The 22375-nt window shown below is 39.5% G+C and overlaps 1 protein-coding gene across 1 annotated transcript in view; it reads right to left on the bottom strand.

Annotated features, from left to right (window-relative positions):
• GABRB3 (gamma-aminobutyric acid type A receptor subunit beta3) overlaps positions 1-22375 on the bottom strand; it is a 115857-nt gene that overhangs the window by 8383 nt on the left and 85099 nt on the right. The window contains exons 5-8 of the mRNA XM_075737549.1: positions 20496-20578; positions 19248-19385; positions 11602-11754; positions 7039-7283 (exon numbers count right to left, since the gene is read on the bottom strand). Coding sequence (XP_075593664.1) covers positions 7039-7283; positions 11602-11754; positions 19248-19385; positions 20496-20578 — 619 coding nt within the window. The remainder of the gene's footprint in view (positions 1-7038; positions 7284-11601; positions 11755-19247; positions 19386-20495; positions 20579-22375) is intronic.

Raw genomic sequence — 22375 nt, 5'->3', positions numbered from 1 at the left:
TCCATAAATTTTAAGGGGTACTGTACAATGAAATCTCTTTTTCCTTATAAGTCTCTCACTCTGCTACACAAAAAGAAAGAGAAGAAGCATTTTGCTCAAACCCCATAGGTATATTTAGGAGTTCATCAATCCCAAATTTTTAAATACCATGTAAACACTTTCCATCATATGAAGCAATATAAATGCAAATAGCAGGTTTAAATAACAGCATGAAAAGCTGTCTCTGTAGTTAGTCTTGCATTATTTTACATTGAAATTACTATTCAAGTACATTATCCCACAAAATAGATCTCCCCTTAAAATTACAGTAAAATGGAAATATTATTTTTGTTGGAAATTGTAATCTCAACGCCAGCTACCTGATTCTCACCTGATCTGCTCTGGTGCAAGCATCTATGGTTATGCAAGGGGCAAACTACCTGGTAGCAGTTTTCATCTTCTTATGTATAAACGGCTTTCCAACACGTAGAACAGTACGTGATCAGGCTCTAAGTGTTATCTGTTCTTAAAGCAAAATTCATTGACCATGTTATGCTTTGGGTATTTTTAAAATAATTTAAAACTGCAAGCACAATAAAAATGATAGTGTTGAGTGCCCTCCTTGAGTCTAAAAGTTAATATTTCTCTCACTACCACTGTAATATGTTTATATTCATTAAAAAGCAGCAAAACACGAAAGAGATGATTATGCTATATCGGCCTAGCGGATGAACCCAGGGTAGTCAGTGGAACTGGGAAGATGAAAAGATCTTGAAAAAAAAAAAAAGGAAAGCATGAAGAACAAAAAAAATCAGGAAGTTGCATCTTCATATCACTGTCCCCCAAGTAAGAATAGAGTTTGACAATTAACCTTGGTATATTTGAACTGACAAAGAAAAGGGCACAAATGTATGGTCATTCCTTCCCCTATATTTTACATTGTCTGTGGATTCTTACAATCTCTGGGCTGTAGTACGGATTGCATGTACAATCCTTAGTACCATCTCTGGATTTGCACCATTCACACTTGTGCAAAGTGGTTGTTGGACAAAACTAGTACACACATGATTCTCCCAGTGCACACTGAATATCCCCATTGTAAGCACTACAGGACAAGAGTTCTTCCCCCAAGAACTGTGCTCATCACCCTTGACGGATATTTTTCAAAACTTGGCACCTACTTATCACACTCATGTTTCAGAAATATCCCACTGTTCAAAGCGGCACCAAAAAAGAGTATCCAGGAAAGATGAAGATGCACAGGAGAATACTGGCAGCTTTGCCATTCTCATATTTCCCAATTTAAACTGAGTGATAATTCTGCCAAGGCAGCCAAGATATTCATTCTCAGAATAAAATCCCACTTGTGAGAACGGTTGCTACAATTAACAATTCTTTAAAAGCGCTAAGTAGATGTAAGTGGCCTGAGCCTCTATTCTCAGCAATGCCTGGTAGGAAGCTGCTGCCTTGGCCGACAGCGGGGGTTTGAGCCAGGAATCTCCAGAGCTAAAAAAACATGCAGGAACTGCCTGGCGAGAAGGGCCTTTTCATAAAGGGTTATGCATTATTTTTGTTCAAAGGAAGCTCTTCCCACATGTCTGACAGCTACGGGGGGTTGAAGCTTGAATAAGCTTGTGTGATAGTTCCCCTCCTGATTGATACCCTGGGGCTGAACTTTTGGTCCCACCAAACTGAAAACATAAATTGCCACAGCTTGAACTAAGAAGCAATATTTTTAGGAGGGGACTGTAACAAATCATAACCTCCGTGGACTGGCCCAGAAGGAGCAATACCCAAAACACATGCTCACCAGCTGATTATGCCAGTAGCCTCTATCACAAGAGCGAGCAACAAGTGAGAACAGGATTGCCTTAGAGCGCTCTCATGCTGATTTAGTTGTAAATTAGGCTGTATCTGAGCCTTATTTAAAAGAAATAATTTATGGAGCAAAACTGAAAGTGCACAGAGAGCTACAAATGAAGCCTGAATCTGCCAATGCAAACAGAAGAAACAAAATTGATCCGTAACAATGGTGACCAATTTTCAAGGGAAAACATTTTTACAGGCCACCTATTCTTTTCTGACAGTTTTTCCACAAACAGAGGACTTTAATTTAGGCACCGATAGCATGGGCAGAATGAATATTTTACAAAAAATCAAGATTCAGTTCATCCTTTATCCTAGAGCTTGTACTTATATATGAACCAGTGTATCAAGGTTTTCAAGAGTTTTTGATCTGAAACTGGTACATGTACGAAAATTCATTTAAATGAAAAAAGGAGCATCCTGTGTTCATCTCCAGTTAACTGTGGTTTACTGGGAAAAGGCTGGAAAAGTTCAGTGAGGAATACTATTTACAGTGCATTATCTGAAATAAAATATGATGCAAAAGCAGTCAAAAGAAGAGACAGCTATGTGTGAAATTTCCTTTGTAGTCAAGCTGCTGATCCACAGATGAGTCATTCGTAAAGGCTCTCTCCGGTTTCATCTCATCACCAGCTCTGAATCTTCTGAAACCATTTCCAGATATTCAGTTTCGTCAGACGTGCCTCAGTCATCCTGCCACCTTCAGCAGTGCTACACGGGAGAATACAGGACAACATTTTCCTCTCCCCACTGCTTTTCTTTGTCACCTCTGCAATGCGAGGACACCGGCTGTGCCGTTTGCATGCTTCTTTCCCTAACGCCTGGAGCTGTTGGGCTCGTTGGCTTTAACACATGGGCAGAGCTGGACAGAAAGCCATACCGGGAGCAGCGAAGCCAACAGGCAGCTCGGTGGCAGCAGCTGGTGGACCCCTCCTCAACACAGCAAGCCTCAGTGGCAGCAAATCAGGAACAACTCGGAGGGAAGCGCCTAAAAGCTTGGCGTTAGCGAGGCACATCCAGAGCAGCAGCAGCAGCGTGGAGATGGCTGTGCCAGTTTTGGCTTTTCAAACCCATAACCTCCGATGCAGGACAATGCAAATGCATGCATTAGGAAGCAGAGTTACTGAGCATGAACAGTGGCTGCTTTGCAAAGCAATTATCAAATAAATCACAAACATACCCACATCTGTAGATTTTGTGGCCTAGAACATTTTTGTTATTATAACTCTCCTGCTCTACAGTCAAATAAGACTGGGAAAGCATGAAAAGCCCTTTTGCTACTATATGTGGAATGTTTATAACCAAGCCTGCTAGCTTGCACACCAGACTTCATTCTCTGACATGCAAAAAAATGAACTACAATACCAGTGTCCATGCTGGTTCTACTGGTTTCCATGGGCTAAAATGCTCTTAAGTGAAAATAACATAGTATTTTCACAGAATCACAGAACAGTAGGGGTTGGAAGGGACCTCTAGACATCATCTAGTTCAACCCCCTGCTAAAGCAGGATCACCTGGAGCAGGTTGCACAGGATGGCATCCAGGCAGGTTTTGAATATCTACAACCTCTGGGCAGCCTGTTCCAGTGCTTGGTCACCTTCACAGTGAAGAAGTTTTTGCTCATGTTGAGATGGAACTTCCTGTGTTCCAGTTTGTGCCCATTGCCCCTCGTCCTGTTGCTGAGCACCACTGAGAAGAGTCTGGCCCCTTCCTCTTGACATCCACCCTTTAGATATTTATAAGCATTGATGAGATCCCCTCTCACTCTTCTCTTCTCCAGGCTAAACAGACCCAACTCTCTCAGCCTTTCCTCATCAGAGAGATGTTCCAGTCCCCTCATCATCCCTGTAGCCCTCCGCTGGACTCTCTCCAGTAGTTCCTTGTCTTTCTTGAACTGGGGAGCCCAGAACTGGACACAGAACTCCAGATGTGGCCTCAGCAGGGCAGAGTAGAGGGGGAGGATAACCTCCCTCGACCTGCTGGCCACACTCTGCTTAATGTACCCCAGGATACCATTGGCTTCCCTCACCCTTCTCTTGTTCCCTTTGCCTGAGAGACAGACACTGCCTCAGCAGCGCTCCCAGTCTCGGGTACCATAAGAGCAACGCTCGAACTCAGGGCCTGAACGCCAGGCAATATGTTGCGCTGCCTCCGCTCTGCTAGTGCTGCCTCCCAACACAAACAAGTGATTTCCACAGCGTTGCAGCCCCTCCTGTCTGAGCACTGACTCAGGCTGGACCTGATGCAGCACAGAGTTGTTCTGTCACTACACCCACAAGTTACAGCATCTGATGTGGACAATAAATGGACTAATGTTTATTTATTTATTTGGTTTGGTTTGTGGTGTGGGTTTTTTTTTTCTAGTGTCCTGAGCTAGCCCTCTAAATCAACGACAGGCTCATGCACACAGTTCGTATACAAGCAAATTCAATTACTAAAACAAAACAGCAACACAAATCAACTCAAAATGGTAGTCTTAGAGACAAACTAAAAATAATGCCTTCTTCCAGTTTTATATCTGAACCCTTTTCAGTCTTCTTTCCAGCACAGCGTACGTTTTGTCAGTCATCAAATAGTGGTGATAGCTGCAAAGGGGGCTGCCTGTTTTTAGGCACTCTCCCAGTCTTTAAAAATGTTGCTCAGCCCCAAATCACATGAGATTTGAAATATTTCCCAAGATAAGAAACTTGCACTTTCAGAATGGAAATAACCTCCATGGAAGCCTGAAGCCTCATCAAAATGAAAAAAACAATAATTTCATTGAACTCGTGCAAGGTAGTCTTCATCTGTGGCTCTGGGCCTCCCTTACTGTGCAGTATGCCCCCCAGTTTGTGAGCCTCTCTCGGGACATCCAGCCCCTGAGTCGCAACTCTAAAGCAAGAAGCAAGCAAATGCCAAGCAGATGCTATTTCCATCAGATTCAATGATCTTCAAGAGCCACTAAAGGATAGGCTGGACGTTAATGCCTATTTATTGCCCCTGAAGAAATCAGAGCCAAGGTTGCAGAGCTTTCAGGTACTGTCTTCCATCGCAAGTATGTTTAAAAAGTCTGGCATAACCACCTGTCCTGCTACATCCATGGATGTCTGTACAGCATGGTATGTGGTGGGTGTGATCCAGAACCATGGAAACCATTTTCCTGCTTCAGTGCTACAATGTCTGGAAACCCTGGTAAGCTTTGTTCAAAGTAGATCTGCTAGATGGATTTTACTTGAGCTGCTCATCCTGAAAGCCATGAGACCTCCTACCTGCTCTGAGCAATTTCCTCTGCTTTGCATTTGCCAGTGTTTTTCAAATCAGAAATTCAGATTTGATATCCTACATCCACTGAATCTGCATTTTCTGTCTATGCTTTGTTTCAAAGGAAGATTTCTGATCAGCTCTACCCAATGTCCCCGTCTTTCTCTGTTGTATGCTGGCACCGCTTCTCTGAAGGCACTGAATCCAGTGACTGCAACAAAGCTCTGTTGACTTCACCAGCTGAGCCTAGAGACAAAATGTTTTCCACAGAGATTGGGACCATACCTCACTATTTATCCTAGATCATTTGAACAGCAAATATTCACAGTCAGTATGAGTGTATGTTTTTCTACAAAGCATATAGAGTTCCCTTTCACAGCTGGGACTACAAGGGACAAAGCAACATACTCTTCTTTCAGCTCTGGTGTGCTGCTGAATTTGTATCCTAATTTCATTCATACATGGTTGATATCAAACCAGCGGAAAAGTCAGAAAAATCCATGATATTTGCTTAGCATAGTCCAGAAAGAAAAGGTTGTAAGTCAAAAGTGAGAAAAGAAAGGCCCAATATATGGTGTGATCAGATCTGGGATATAAAAATGACATGAGCTGGGTATGGAAACCCCTCATTTTCATTAGTTAAAGTTCATATGCTTCTTTTGACAATATAGACCAATTGATCTCAAGATAGAACAGTGAGACATGGGGTGCTATTGGGCCCATTAACATGACTTGTACTGAATTATATAAATCATTTAAATGGATGAGATTCACCAGATGGTTTCCACTGGGAGAACTGAACCTTAGTGCATACATCTGCATTACCTGCTAGCAGCTAAAATCTTCTCCATTGCTTTCAATTCTGATACTCTTTTTTTTTCCCATGTGCTTTTTTTATTATTATAACTATTTATTTTTCCAGCAAAGGGAATTCATTCTTCCTGCTAGCTTAGTCCTAAGCAGTGCTGCCAATTGTGATGAGAATTTGGTTTCATAATATAGTAGACAAAAATAATTTTATTGGTGTCAAGATATGAGTGTCAATAATTAGGTGTAATTCTGCATTACATTTACTATAACAGAGAGAATCATTAGGATCAACAATTACAGCTAGAAATTACTTTTATGATACTGGTCTTTAATAAATAGGTAGTAGTGTCACTGTGAACTCTTCTAATTTATAGCTGACAGAAAAAACAGTCTTACTCAACAGAACTGAATGAAGCCTCACTGGGAGCATTTTAGCCAAAAAAGATGTTCTTTTTCAAACTGACATGGCTTGCTAACATCATATAGTGTGAAATACCTTGAATTTGTCTTCCAAAGGAACAAAAAGGATATTCATTGGATGAAGTAATACTCCAGGCAAGGAAATAGGCTGGAAGTGTAATCAGCCCAGACCATGCCAATATAGTGCTTCAGAAATCAATCTGAAAGTTTCTCTAGGAATCATAAATTTCTGCTGGTCTTAAACAGCAGCAAATGACAACGCCACACACAGTGGTTCAGCTATGTTGGCCAATTAATTAGCACGACAGAACTAATCCCTTATCTGTTCTCTCCCATTTTAAATGTGTCTGCTCTAAGTGAAGTAAGAAAAAGCATGCTCAGATCCTGGATTCCCCTACGCAGGTACTTAAAATCACAATTAAATTATATTTGATTTAAACAAATAAATGTGTTTGTAGATCTGGACCTTTATTTTCAAGCTAGTTGCACTCCCATTGTTATCTTCTTACAGTTACTTGTTACACAGATCATGTTTACTTCAATTTCTATATGCCTAAATATATTCTTCTGTGTAGGTTCTTGAATATAAAAATGCCAAAGTCTACCCACAAAAACGTGATGTGGTTGATGATGTTTTTACACATGATTTCTTTTGTTTATTTCAGATACTTAGTTTTTGTAATAAAAGAAAAGAGAGACTATATATAGATGAAAGAATCCTACCCGGTTGCCTTCAAACTTTGAGCGATCGTTGTTTGCCTTTGCTGTTTTTTCTGCAAGTTTCTTCTGCCTTTGAGGGCCTTTCCCGAAGAAAATGTAGTTGACAAAGGCGTATTCAAGTAAGGCCAAGAAGACAAATACAAAGCAGCCCATAAGATACATGTCAATGGCTTTAACATACGGAATTTTAGGCAAAGTCTCTCGCAGATGAGTGTTGATTGTTGTCATAGTCAGCACAGTTGTAATTCCTACACAAAGGAAAAAAGAGCACATATAACTCTAAGCAAATCATGCTTCAATTTTATTTTCCTTTTTGGCAAATCTGCCTTGTCAGCGTGAAGAAGCTTAAAAACTTGTGAAAGATATCTCGCAGGTGACATCCTGCAAAAGAAAGTAAAATTAAAGCTGGATGCATTATTATTCTGCCACAATATTTCCTTCATATGATCGGGGGGAACTGCTAACAAGGGGGGACCTGGCACCACTGCTATGAGTTAACACAGCTTCATGGAAGCCACTGTAGCTGTGAAGACCAGACTGATCTGCGAGAGGAAGGCAAATAGTCTGCCAAACATTAAAAGATGTGCAGCACTGTAACGCTCAACACAATGGAGAGAAGTTTTTAAAAAGCAGCAGAATTAATTAGAGGTCTGGATAAACAAAACCATGTGCAGACACTAAGGCAGAGTGTTTGTATAGATGGTGAAAGATTCCTCTCATGCAGTTTTAAACTTCTAAGAGTTAAGCAGTTGGTTGAATTTGGTCCTGTAGGGCCCCTCTGCAGTAGATGGAGAGAGACAGGCACCTTTCTAGAGCAGTTCATCTCATTTATTTTAGACACCTGTTTCAGGAAAGGACAATATAGAAGAGGGATTTGAGATAGCTAGTTTAGAGCAGTAGTCTAATTTTTAGGTAGAAAGAAGTGAGATGAGCAGTGAGAGGCAGTGAGGTATGTGCATTTATGGGAAGAAAAAGCCAAGGAGGGAGAATGGCATTTTTATAGTGATCGACTGAACACTAATAAAGTACCTAGAAAAATCTATAAGGTATGTCAAACCCTCATTTATTTACCTAAGGATGGACACAGCACCTGAAAATATATTGCAGAGCATTGTTTTGAAAAGCTGGTAAGAAAAGCAAATTTATTGTCAGTCTGCTTGAATTCACAATAAACTGCAGGGTCTGTATCTCTGCTGGAAATTTTATGGGAATCGTAAATCACAGGTGGCTGAAAACACTGATTTGTAGAATAAGTCTACATTGGTAAAAGAGTCAAGCCATTCTAATAGGTACGCTCCATTACTATTCTCTCTGATTCCATAATTATACCGTCAGTTTGTAAGTAGTCACTAAAATGCAGGCAGAACAAAAATAAAGAATGAAAGAAAATTGTTGCCGTATTATAAAGCACAGCTTCTTTTACCTGAAGAAGAGACAGAAATAAAGACAATATAACTCAAAATCAAGTTGGTGGTGTAAACAGTGTCACTCCGGGGAACTGTAGTAGTAGTAGCCTATGAAGTTCTATAACAGATATTTTGTGTATTTAGTAGGTTAGCATCATGTGGTTTTTCAGTGCTTTTCCTCTAAACTGTGAAACAAGTGTGCATTGATGTCAGATGTTACATAGCTTGAAATACAGCAGATATACACGCGGCACAAGCTTATTTAAAAATTGTATTGGGTAGAATTCACCCAGCTCTGCAGTAAATTGAGTATAGCGGACACATTATTTTTACCTAAGGAAACTTTGACAAAGTCTCTAGAAAATCTCCATGCCAGCACAAGGAACAGGGGTGAGAAAGCTGGAGGACTGCTGCAAGCACTATCAGAGGTTTGCAGCCCAAGGGATTTCTCTAGCCTGAATTAGTTTCCTTCTTTGTAGGATTACCTGCTGCTGCTTCCCATAAGGGATTCCAAGTTACCTAGGATCAAATTGATTCTTGTATCAGAAATCCCACAGATGCCTTTCAACACACCCTAGGCATCTCACTATCATCCCACAGATGCTTACCAAAGCCTAGGTTAACAAGGGACTTAGAAGCCTGCCCAGTGGGGGTTATAATGCCCACCTTTTTGGTGCCTGTTCCCAGGTTGGAATCTAGATTCTAGAGATAAGTCCTTAAACGCCACACAGGCAGAGTTTGGTGGCTCTCTTGGTGATCCAGAAGATTAAGCACACTGAACAGAAAGGTGGCTATCACTAATCAAAAGGAAATATGTCCCCCAGGAGATCATGACACCCTGCAGGCAAATGCCCTTCTGAAGATCAAGAATTTATTTTAAAGCACAGCTGGAGGAGAAGCAGATGACACTCAGCAATCACAGAAAAATAGGATAATCTTGTGATTACAGTCCTTTCCAAGAGTGAGAACTCTAGAGATTTTCTCCTCACTCAAAGGACTGAATTAAGGACCTTCTAGAGCTAACTAGCAAAAACTCAGTTTAGAGCAGAATTGATGGTTTTGAATATTTCTCTTGAGATCAGCCCTGTATCAGCCTCTATCTGCAGTGTCCATAGCACATAGTCTCTGGAATGAACTGCCCTTTGCTCCATGCCTGGGTTTCTCTGTTGAGGCAACCACTTGGGTCAGTGCAGGCTGGAGGACAGATGGCATGTGCAGTGAGGGACCAGGGACAGGAGCGAAACGTGGAAGCAAATGAACTAGAATGAGGCCTTCGCACAGAACACACGCTTCCTGCAGGGCTTGAGTAAAAGCTTGTCTCTGTGTCCCTAAGAATTGCACAGAGTCCTTCCTCTAACAAATACCTAGGCCAGCAGGCCTTACCCTCCTCCGCACTGCACATTTCAGAGCCAGTTACGTATGTCCAAAGGTGCTATATTGCCTTTAAACTTCACCATTTCGTATCAGCTTCAGACTCATAAGAGGGGCAATACAAATGAATATGGGATAGACCCATGGTACTAAACTTTATTATACAAACATCGCAGACATAATCACCAAGGCACTAACTGTTTTCTCAGAAGAACCTACTAGATGGATTTTTGTCCTCTCAAAAGGACTTTCTATCAATTGGAAATAGAACATCTGGGCTCCTGAGCTTGCTGTGAATGTACTCTCTGACTTCTGTTCTAATATTTGTGTTATCACAGTACTATACTTGATGAACTTCTCCTACACAGAAATAGGCCACATGAGACAGTCCTATTCCTTAAACAAGAAAAAACTGCATGAACCCATTATAGAAGGGCATGGAATGTCACTGGGTTTGCAACTTCTGTCTAAGCATCTGTTCTCTGCAGTCCTGGCCAGCATGTAAAATCTAGATGCTGACTGACACGTTTGAAGCGTTCCCTTCACTTGGTCATAATGTCTCAAGGGTGGATCTTTGGTATCCAGCAGTTCATTTATGAACACATTAGACGTGTTTGGACTCTATGTCCCACCTTCCATTAAGCTACTACTTAGCTGCAACCTGGTGAACATGCAGTAGCTGCTGAGTGGTAATGCCAGATTGTGTCATGCCCATATGTACCAGCTAATCCACAGTATCTGTAGAATTACTGTACCATAACTGCAGTTAATCTACAATATCTTCAGTTATCCAAGTTCAGATGCTAGGATGTAACATTATATTGCTCAAAGGTATAGCTGTAGATGCCCAGCATGCTGTGGTAGGTAGGACCTTGGGAGGTACGGGGTGCAGAGATGGGGAATCATATGGACATTGGTTGGAGTCCCAGTTTGCTGTGTTAAATATCAGAAAAATAAGGGAACTAGGGAATATGTTCCTGTTTTAAGAAGAGGAGAGAGTATAGCAGGAAGTTATACAGCATAGGCATTGGGTAGGAAGGTATGTGCTACTGGGAAGCACAGGGCTGAAGATGGGATTTGGGATGAGATGAAAGGCAGCAGTAGTCATAAGGACTTATGGATCCATTTAATCTTCCTTGTCTATAGCTATCCCCGAGTATGCTTTGTAACAGATGAAATATTTCCTGTGAGAGATTTTGAAGCCATCTTCCCTTATCTAAAGGATACTTTGATCTGAAAAGGTCTTGGACAGGGATCACCAACCTGTGCCAAATCCATGTTTATCTGCCATGAGGTAAATGACACTTTAAGTTGTGATAAAAATGCGCTTGGTGTACTGTGCATTCTGATGGTGAGGTGGGATGTCATGGTCTGTAGCTGATGCGCCCCTGAGCTATGAACTAGCACATGCTTCTTGAGGTCTGTTCCTGCCACTGAGTTAAAGCACCCAGGACCTCAGGTGGAATCTTGGAGCCACACTTGTCCTCCCGCACTGACTGGGTATGATTCTGGAGCTGGTCCCCTCACTGAAGCTACTGACAACAACTTCAAATTTGATGAGAACAAGGCTGGGACCTGTATGAGCAGCTCATGTCACAGATTTAGTGGTAGCCACATTCTTGCATGCAGGGGAAAACTCATTACTTTTGAGGCAATACTGAATGACGTGATTTTGATGTAAATTATTTCAGAATATCAAAACACTGACATTACATTGCAGTCTTTAACAACCTCCGAAAGGCTACATTCAGTCTGACATTTTAATGTCCCACTCATTCTTAGCACATACCAAGGGCAACTCTTGCTGCTGATGCATCATAATTGATCCAGAATGACACCCAGGATAAAATGGTAATCAGTATGGAGGGCATGTAAGTTTGAAGAATAAAGTATCCAATATTTCTCTTCAACCTGAAGCTCAGTGAGAGTCTTGGATAGGCACCTGAGGAAAGGGAGGGGAAAACAGAGTTATTTACACTGAAGAAAAGACACTTGCAGATACTTGTCTTCAGTTTCTGCAGAAACTAAAGCATGCACATTTTATGAGGTAGTATGACATCTGCAAAACAGTAGGGAAAATGCCTTCCCTGTATTATTGGTTGGTATTAAAAGAAACCTTGCAGTGAATATAGTGATATCCAAGCAATTTGTATTTGGGAAGAAAAAAGAATCAGTTATCCTAGATTATTGAACAGATGGGCGAGCACCAGTTAGTCTTTAAAAACAGATGCTTAGGTCTCCATGTAAAATGCTTATCCAAATACACAGTTTTATGTATAGTATTTATATTGAGAGAATTAGTAATGTGCATAGTTCTTCATTTACATGGAAGAATTGTTCATGAGATGGCACTTCTTAATTACATTTGAACTATGAGAAACATGCTACCTGTGGTGTCAAAAATAAATTGTAATGAACCCCAGTGAGGAAAAGCCTTCAGACTAGATCCAAAGGCCTCTAACATCAATTACAGCTGGACAGAATTTTTATTCCAAAAATATTTTAAGCAAACAAAGAGATGTTTTTATATCTCTGGGTATATATATACTATACATACATAGGATTCATGAATTGTTACAACTGGAGCAAATAAATAATGCAAAAAATTAATAACCTCAATGTCAATGTTTCAAACAAAACATTTTGTTATTTAGCTTCCATTTTGTGTATTTCAAAATTGGTGTTAATCTTACTGAATATATTTTATATATTTAGAAATCTCAAACAGTTAAAAAAATGTGACTTCTTTCACCAAACGCAAAGAGGATTAAATCTGAGTACAGCTGTACAAGAAAATGGTAGTCATTCACATATTAGCTCCATGCACATTTCTGTGTTTGCCTTACTGGTCTCAGATATGATACTTCTAATAGCTCATCTAAAAGCTCTAGTTATGGTCAATATCCTAAAAACCATTTTTTAACATTCCAAGGGCCCAACTAGATATTAGATCACATTCTACCCATTCTAATGCAAATATGTGCAAGATATGAAAGATTACATCTAGAAACAAAGAAAAAAATTTCCCTTTAAATTCTGTTTGTATGTTTGCATATGAGCATTAATAAATTATATTTACCCATGTACACAAGAATAATGGATTTCCTGAGAAAGAAAGCAAAAGAAGGAATAGAAAACTGCAGATTTCTCTTCAACGCATTCCTGATAGATATTTCTGAGTCATATGACAGAAAAAATGCTACACCGTTTCCAGGCAGCAGAAACATCCAGGGAGTATCAAACTTTATGCAACTATCCTTAACTGTTTTATCAAACAATCCCAGAACTATCACCAGAAAAAGAAATAGCTGGTAGATGTATTTGGTTGCTGTGATTACTTCAATCGGTAGTAATTTTTTCCAGGATTAAACGCCTTCTAGTTTCACCAGTAGAAGAATATTGGCATAGTCAGAAGAATTTATTTCATCATGAAAATGTGACCAAGGTTTTCTGCTGTCTAAAGCAGTTAACATAATTTTCAGCAAAGAATCATGTAGACTTCAGCTTGCTTAACGTATTCATTTTCCAATGAACAATGTTTAATTTCAAAAGACAAATTCTCTCCTTGAAACCACGCAAGCTTTTTCGCTAACAAAGCTTAACTTTTTCATGGAGCTTCTTATGAAATGGTTTTCATGGTCTTCTGTCTGCAGAGTATGTAAATAAAACAGGAACATACCCTGACATTACAAAATACATTTAAAATGTAGCAGACCTGATCACCTTTCTGCAGCAAGATTAATGCACCAGACAGAAATCTTCATAAAGCTCTGTTGAGGAAAATTATTTCATATAATACACCGCTCATGTAAAGGATTCTCAATAAATCTCTTCCTTTCCAAAAGTCCTGTCCAGGTCTGGGTGTTTGTGGAATATCATTGAGAGAGATGATGACTGGAAAATCTCCCATAAAGTACTGATTCTTCGATAAACAGTCTGAAGGATTCATTCAAGTAGGTTCAGTGGAACTGAATCACTGAATCAAAGCCTCTTCTTGGGCTGCTCCAGTGCCAAGGGCACTGGAAGCACTGGGGAACTTCAGAGAAAGAAGAAAGAGAGCACTTTGCTGCTGATAAAGCAGGGAAAACAGTGTGGATGGAGGAGGCGTGTGTCCACAGTGGAGAGATGTAATGTGTCACGTATGTCAGCAGTCTTCAGTCCTGAACTGAGAAACAGTGTAACAGAGCAAACTTTAGACATTTATTTTGAATGCTTCACCCGTGGCCATCAGCCATTACCTCATCACCATCTCTGTCTAATGAAATACGTTAATTAATGAAACTAGTGGAACCTGGCCTTAAAGATGGACTCTCCAGACAGATTGTCTCAAGGCCAGAGATGTCAACGTAAAGCTGTTTCAAGTACCCGGTTCTTTGCCCTGAAGCTGGAAGAGAGAACCCTAAGAACCATGCCTAGGGCCAGGGCTGTCAGTGCTGGCTGTCTTCCTGCTCTAGAGATGAAGCGGGACTGTAGCAGAGAGATTCGGTTGAGAATCTGAAGGTGCACTGTTCCTTTTGAGATGCCCTATGACATCTCAGACACCAGCATGCAGCTGGTGGATATGACATAGCCCCTACATCTTTCTGATCAGCCGCTGGAGACTAAGGCGGCTGTCCTATGCCATCTCAAATAGCAGTTGATTATGCGACTCCTTTGAAGTGCATACACATGAGCTACGTGTCTAAGCTCCAATTACATTTACAGGAGAGTCAGTTCATCTAGTCAATCTAGTAAATGAAACTTAGAGAATTATCCATTTCCTCCTCAAATAGACTGTTATTGGTGGACTGAATTTGTCTCCAGACTTCACGGACTGTATTGACTGGATTCCCATCAACTAAGACATCTAGTTCATACGCAGACACTGAAATTATATTCACCTTAAATCAGAGCAAGATGAATCCCAGCTCTGCAAGTCTCAGGGTAGGTTTTGAGGGTCTGCAGCTCCTGGGCAATCTAACCAAAAGTCTTGCTGGCATCACAGCTGCTTACTGGAGTTGACACATTGCTCAGTTTCATAGAGGTAAATAGAATGTCATCCTGTTTTGCAGTTATTTTCCAAGCTCAAATTTTATTGGAAGGTCTGGATCTCAGGAAGTTTCAGAATAATTTGGTCTTTGTATAGTTCAGGTTGAAATTGAAACATGAACTGGTAGCCTTGTTTTATCAGACTATGCAGCTGGAGTTCTCCTTTAGGTAGCTCTCCCTGAGACTACAAAAGTTTATATTACTTTCACCTGTATTGCTTTTATGCCTTCACAGATGATCTATTGGCCCTGCCTCCAGCCTGCCATCTCTGCTATAATATCTCACCTCCAGCAAATAGAGCATAGGAATCTGTGGAAAAAAAGAATTAAAAGAAGGAACATTCCTTATTTCCCTTATCCATTTCCTCCTCTTTGGATGGCTAAAACTCAATGAAAAGGATGGGTCCTAACCTGCATGGAACAAAGACTGTAAACTCAGATCTTTATTTATCTAAGAAGGAACCATCTTGTGTAATTTATTCAATAAAAATGGATTTCTTGGTGAGCTCAACAATTACACTGTTACTTGCCTGATTATGCTTGGATAATGATTTGTCAATTAAGGCTCAGTACATTTAGAGATTAATTACCAAGAAATTCTAGTTGTTAACATTCCATCAAAATTTGTTTTTGCCTAAGAACAGTGTTGTTCAGGGACCAGATTTTTTTCCCTTCCTCCCATCTCATATAACATGTTGATGTATATGGGCTAATCTATATAGTACAGAAGTAACAGAATTTGGCCTGAAGTATTTAAATCTAACAACAGTATTCAGACTGCAGGCATGAAAACAAATACTTAATCAATAACTGAATCAAAATATTCCTCTTTCATATATTTGAACACTTGGTGAAAAGTAATTACTTGTTTCTGTTTCAATTTCATTAAAAGCTAGCAAGCTGAAATATCTAGCTCCAAGGCTAAATTAGTCTCTTGCTGTTTTATCCAAGTATGAACCAAGAAAACAGTTGGTCAGTTACAGAAATCTTATTTTAATCTGTTCTTCTGGGAAGGTTCTTCAGCTAATTGGAAATGTACTTTACAGATTGATCTTTTAGAATACAGCAAATAATTAATTTTCAAATCTTTTAAGACTACCCTCCTCTTACCAACAGGTAATCTTGCTCTGACTGCTGTGCATCTTGAAGCTATTAGGTGGTGTTTTATGTATCCCCATTCCTGTTCAGTTTCTTAGCATTCCTGGATAACAAACATTTAGGAGGTGGATTCAGCTCCCAGGTCTAGGGACTAAATTTCAGGTGTTTGCATGCAGATATTTACACATGGACAGTGCATAAGCTCTCAGTATAAACCATGGAGATCTAGACTTAACAGTCAGCTGATTCTAAGAGTGGAATTTAATTGCCTATACCTAATGCCATTTGAGATTACTTTGGCTACTGAAGAGTAGAACTTAATTAATACTAGTTAAGTAATTAATACTGAAGCACTAGATTGGCAGATATGACATAAGACTGTAAGATTCTGGAACAGCAGCCTAACTGCTAAGCACGATGCTCTACAGCATCTCAAGAGGCACCAGATACCTCTGTTTAGGCAACTGAATAGTGTCCTAAGAGCTATTCACTTGACAGAATAGAGGTGTTCAAGAGCTGAATAGCTCTTTAGACTCCATTGACAGCACTGATTTGATATCATTTCACTATGGGCTTGATTCAGTTACTGACACATAGGCATCTAGTGCCATTTTAGACATCTTAGGGTAGCCTGTAAGGCCTTCACCTGATGTTAGAAGGATAGTCAAACCAGATTTTTCTTCTTCATAGCAATTTCAATACTACTTTCTGTTCTTTCCATCATGAATAAAGAGAACAGGCTACTGCTCGTGTCTTTGCAGACACGAAGACTATTTAATTCCCACCAAGTGTTCTCTTTTTTATAACTACATGATCATACCTGTTTCTCTGGTAATCTCAGGTATTCCATTTTCTAGACTTCCACTCATATTTACTAATTTTCCCTAGACTCTCTTCTATTGCTCCACAACTGCCTTGTAGAGTGCCACCCATGACCACAAATACTCAGCTTAGGCCAATGCAAGTCAGACTTCTTATAGGATGTGTTTTGGTCTTTTTTCCCCAAATAGATGTTACTGGCTCATGTTCAGTCTGAGATCAATGACAACCCCTAGACTTCTACACAGAGAATCCTGGCCTAACCCGGTATTCCCTATGCTGAATTTGGATAGGAATAGTTAGTTGTAGAGATGCTGTATTTTGCACTTGTCCATACTGACTTTTATACTTATTTTCAGACCTGATTTGCTAATTTTTCAAGATCATTTTTAACTCCAATGCTATGCTTCAACATGCATGCAGTTCCTCCTGTATTCTTGCAGCCCTGCACAGCTTTCTGTCATTATCTATGGGGTTTTTCTCATGCTTACCGTTGCTTCTCAGTAGTAACTATGGGAACAGGTTTTGCCATTTGCATAAGTTACACAAGATTATACAGCACTGTTCCTTGTGGAAGATAGGAGAAATAACTACTCCAAAAGCCATTTATGACATGACTCTGAAGTCCTCTTTTATTTTTATACAATCAAAGCACACTAGTACTGAAACCCCTGAAATGTTCACTGAGATATTGCACTCAAAGAACTACTATCTTTCCTTGAGACTTCAATAACCTCAAAGCCCCAAAAAAGCATGCCTGACTTATTTTCCACAAAATTGTAGAAACTGGTTCTAATTACTAGGACCATAAGAAAGTCGGGTCTTGAGAAGAAATTTGAAAAGAGTGTGCTGACTTTATCTGTCAGATTCACTAACATGCTTCAGATTTAGAATTAAATATGTGGTTTTGAGAAACAAATCTAATGTTTCCCCTGCATGGAATTATTTGTCACAAATTTTCATAATTAATTATGTCCTGTACCAAAATAATAGTAAATTCACCATCATGTCTTCATCAGTGACAAAAATTATATGCTTCAGGAAACATGCAGTAATCTGTTCTCTGTGACTGTCTCATCCTACTCCCTAATGTCAAGCTGTCTTAAACCCTAAAGCATGAGACCGTTTTACTCCTTCCACAAGGTGGTTTTTTTTGTAAAGAACTGTTATGGTTCTGAAAATTTGGTCAGTCATATACATGTCTACTCCTAGTTTTCATTCTCTCTCATATTTGTCTCACAGCTCTTTGGATTTTTTTTTTTTTTCCTGAATTTAATAAATCTCTCTCATCTCTAAATTACTAAATCATGCCTTTACTGAAATATTTCATACTGAACTAAAAGGTGGCTTTGGACTGTCATAAAAACTTCCCAACTAAGTTCTCTGTATTCTCATTGTTGTCCAAAAGAGCCATCCTACAAGAGCATATCCAGTCCTGTGGAGGAGCAGGTAAGCTTTGGCTGCCAAAGGTGATACTGCAGAACAGAAGGCTACAGGATTAGGGTATCTGTTTCCCTATAGGAAAAAAACGCTTCCATTCACAATGATAAACAAGAACAGCAGCGCTGGCAAACCCCCTCATATTAATTTCAATCCCAGCAATATTTACATTCTGTTCTGAAATACAACTCGGTGTTTCTGTGTATTTTGAAACAGATGCTGTGTCCAAAGAGTGGGTGAAGTGATGCTTACAAACGTAAGAGCTGTGCTTCATTTGTTCTAGTGCGCTGGGACAGACAGAACAGTACACTCCTGTGGTCTGAAGAGCACTGAAAAGCTGGAGGTCCCAAAGAGTGGCCCCACACTTGCTGATGGTTTTCTGTGATGCTTTGATCTTGTCACACATAACATTTTCCTATACCACTGTCTAACACTAAACATGTACATCAACGTTGTTGTGCTTTGTCACCTGAAGACATCCAATGCTGTGTGTTACCAGTAACTTTTATTACATCTTCAAGGAAACAAGGAGGAAACCCCGCATTTAATTTTAGCATCTTAACAATGATTACAAAAGCATTGGCTATGTATACAGTACTATACACCCATCAGTGCAAATCAAGATATAACAGGCATTGCATTCACTATACAACAACAAAACAAACATACACTGAAAGGTTGCAGGGAGGTGTTCATAAAAACAGTGGCTTTTTGACCTAGTATGCCAAAACGTACTTATGCATGATCAGTAACCCTGTAGGCTACATTTAAACTGATGATTCAGAGGTGAATTACTTCATATTTATTTAGATCATAGATATTTAGGTGTCTGGTTAAGTATCACACACACACAAGAAGAAGAAAAATAAACAAGAAATGCTATTTCATGGACTCCTGCCTCCAGGCTTTATCAAGTAAGTAATTTCTTTACCCAAGCACACAACACAGACTATATATAATTATGATTAATAATGATTAATTATGATTAATAAAACAGTAATTGTCATACACAAGGAAATTAAACACTAAATGGGCAAATGACAATACTTGCCTGTGGCAAAGACAACATTCTTTGACACCAGTCTATACTCCACGATGGAGAACTGAGGAAGCTCAATCCTCTCCACGCCAGTGACCGCGTTATCTCCACCCCTCCAATAGAACTCTATGTCGTCGGTTGTGTAGCCATCTGCAGGCAAAGCAGGAGAGTAAGTCAGAAATAACACCAGACTCAAATGTAGCTTCAAACACAGTATCCGCAGTTTGTCATTTGAGACAATGAAAAGAATCAGAACAGCTGGAGTGGTGTACAGTATTTTGTTCTGTATGCCTGTGGGAAGGTCTCCTGAAAAGCTGTGCCATTACAGTCTGCGCAGGAATTTGCGGCAAAATACTGTGGGTTTTTTGTTGGTTTTTTTTTGTATCACTCTCATAAAATTCACATAAGGATTAATGGCCCCAATGAGACAGAAAATGCTACCCAATAATCTGCAAAATTGCAGATTAGCATGATTTAAGACATCATAGGTATTTAGCACTGAAACCAAGTGTGTATTTGTGCTGATAATCACCACCAGTAAAAGGTGAATTATTCAATGAATACAGACAAACATAATTGGGGCAGATCTTTTCCACTCACACTAAACAGTGTGAGTTGCACCATTTCCATTTGCTTCTGTAGTGGAGTACTCCAACTGAATATAGAATATGTACTGGTATTTTCTGTACACAGTGCACAATCTCCAGTCAGTAGCAGAAATGGAGCAGGAACTCCTGAAGCACAAATATACATATGAATATTGCAGTCCCAGGACAGAACTAGATGGAAGACAGAATCTGGTTCTGTGTGGAACAGAACTGCAAATCTTAAATGGGGCCAATCTGAAAGCCCAGGGCGGGGGGGGGGGGGGTCCTGTGGCAAGACCATCCATGCATAATAAAGCATACTGAAAGAAAATGATATCACAGTGTTTGCTCTCTTGAAAATGAATCTGATTAAATATGAACATCCAATCTCTTGTGTTGAAGACAAGCATCCAGTCATTGCCTCTGCCAAGTCAGGCTGGAGCAATAAATGGCTTCGTTCTGTCCTAAACCCGTTTTCCTAGGATGTATTCATCCATCTAGAAATGGATGACCCCTTATATTTTTTTTAAAAAGTCAAATAAACAAGCAAACAAACCCAAAGGGTGATAATTACATGATTCACATAGTTTTTATAGACACCAGCACCATTCTATAAAAGGAAAACCGCCCCGCAGGTGAACTAGGTTTTACATGCATTTCCATATGTACATACAGCTTTCTATTTCCAGAGTGCAGTTCTGTTCATCTAATGGATATCTTCTCAAGTCCATCATACAAGCTGCAGTGGTTGTGATTCTGAAACACAAACATCAAACAGAATTACTGTACAGCCAGTAATCTAGGTTTTGTTGTTGTTGTTGTTGTTTATTTTTCAAAGTGAGGACTCTCCGAAGAATAGTTTACAGTAACTGAGAATCTGGTCCATCATTTTACATGGAGCAGCAGCTTAACACAACAGCGGTTACACTGACTGCAATGGAACAACTCATTGTGACTTACCCTTATACAGCCAGTCCCTTTGGGGTTCAATGGACCTATCTGCATGTGCAAATATTACACAAACATTGCTGAGATTAAAGAATATGACTTTATATTCTTTATAACGTGAAGCGAAAAAAGTCTGCTACAAATGTCAAAATGATTAGAGATGTGTGAATAACTCATTTCTTGGTTCTGTGGCAGCTCTAGAAAAAACCTGAAATGTTGAAAAAAAAGTCTTAAGTCCAACAAAATGCTTTGTTTCAAAGTTGAGTATACTTCTCTAGTTTTCAAATTTAAACTAAAGAGGATTTTGTAATGAAATGCCATATTAAATTTTAAATTTTATCTCCAAATAACAATATATTTTTGCTTTTTTTATTTCTAATACAGGTAATTGAGCACATTAATGATGAATTTGCAAAAAATTTCATTATTGATTAATCTGCATTTTTCAAGCGGCTCTTGTATGTCAGGAGTGTCAACAATATACTTGTACAACCAAAACAATTGCATTAACAGCTTCACACAGCATTTGCACTTTATGTTTAAATTAATGGACTTACATATTTGTACTAACTTTTAGACAGATATAACCATATGGTCATGATTACTCTTCAGTGTATTTCAGTGTTTTGCTGAATCACAGCCTTCACCAAGAGTATGTACATTATTATGTAACATTTCTTTATAATGTGTCATATAAATTTCACATTTATATTATCTTCTGGGCCTGACTGGTCTGTTTCTTACTGATACTTTTCTGATATAAACAAGACATGGACTTGTACACAGTTAATTCCTAAACAAATAATATTCTGGTGATAATTTATGCTCATAACACAAGAGGGGAAGTGCTTTGAACGGACCTCTAAAAGGTGGAACCCTCAGTGTTAAGGTTTTGTCCATGTGTTTTCTCAGCTTTGAAGCTTTCTGTTTAATCCCTTAACCTTCAGAAATGACAGCCTTCTAATCTGGTAAACTAGTTTCAAATTCAGGGGTATCATTTCAAGAGGAGAGAAGTAGTTAGGTGCCTTTCTTCAACTCTTTCACACTAAAGAAAAAACTGGTATTGTTATGAATACCTTACCCAATTCTCCCAGAAAAGAAAGGAAAAATGTTTACCCTTAGCATATAGGTTATTTCAGATGGTTAACTACACATAATATCCAAAGGAAGGGATTAAGACCATTATAACTATCTTATAGGACAACAGAAGCTCCCCTTCTCTTACTGAGAAGATGCTTTTGCAAGAAAATATTATAATTTCTTTGCAAAGGGAGAGACAGTTGTATGTGCACAAAGGCAATGGATGGGCCAGGAGAGGAAGAAGCTCAAGGATCTGTTACTCAGCATACGTTCTCACTTGTGCTCCTACCGGTAGCCAGTAAGAAAGGCCAACACCTGATCTTTGTCCTTCCCAGCCTTATCTATGGCATGATCATGTCTTTGCCACTGCTGTCCACGCTGGGTGTCCTCTGAATACCCTTATGTTAGTCCCACAAGCTTTCAGGTATCAAGTACTGTATCACAGGAGGATACTTCAGGTCAACCCTCCCCCAGCTGCCTGTTGGGAGATGCTCTGGTTCCTCTGTTAGCACATGTCCCAGTGGG

Source organism: Balearica regulorum, chromosome 1 (assembly GCF_011004875.1).
Source record: "Balearica regulorum gibbericeps isolate bBalReg1 chromosome 1, bBalReg1.pri, whole genome shotgun sequence".
Classification (NCBI taxonomy): domain Eukaryota; kingdom Metazoa; phylum Chordata; class Aves; order Gruiformes; family Gruidae; genus Balearica; species Balearica regulorum.
Note: the sequence above shows the minus strand (reverse complement) of the source record. Positions and strands in the feature narration are given on the sequence as shown.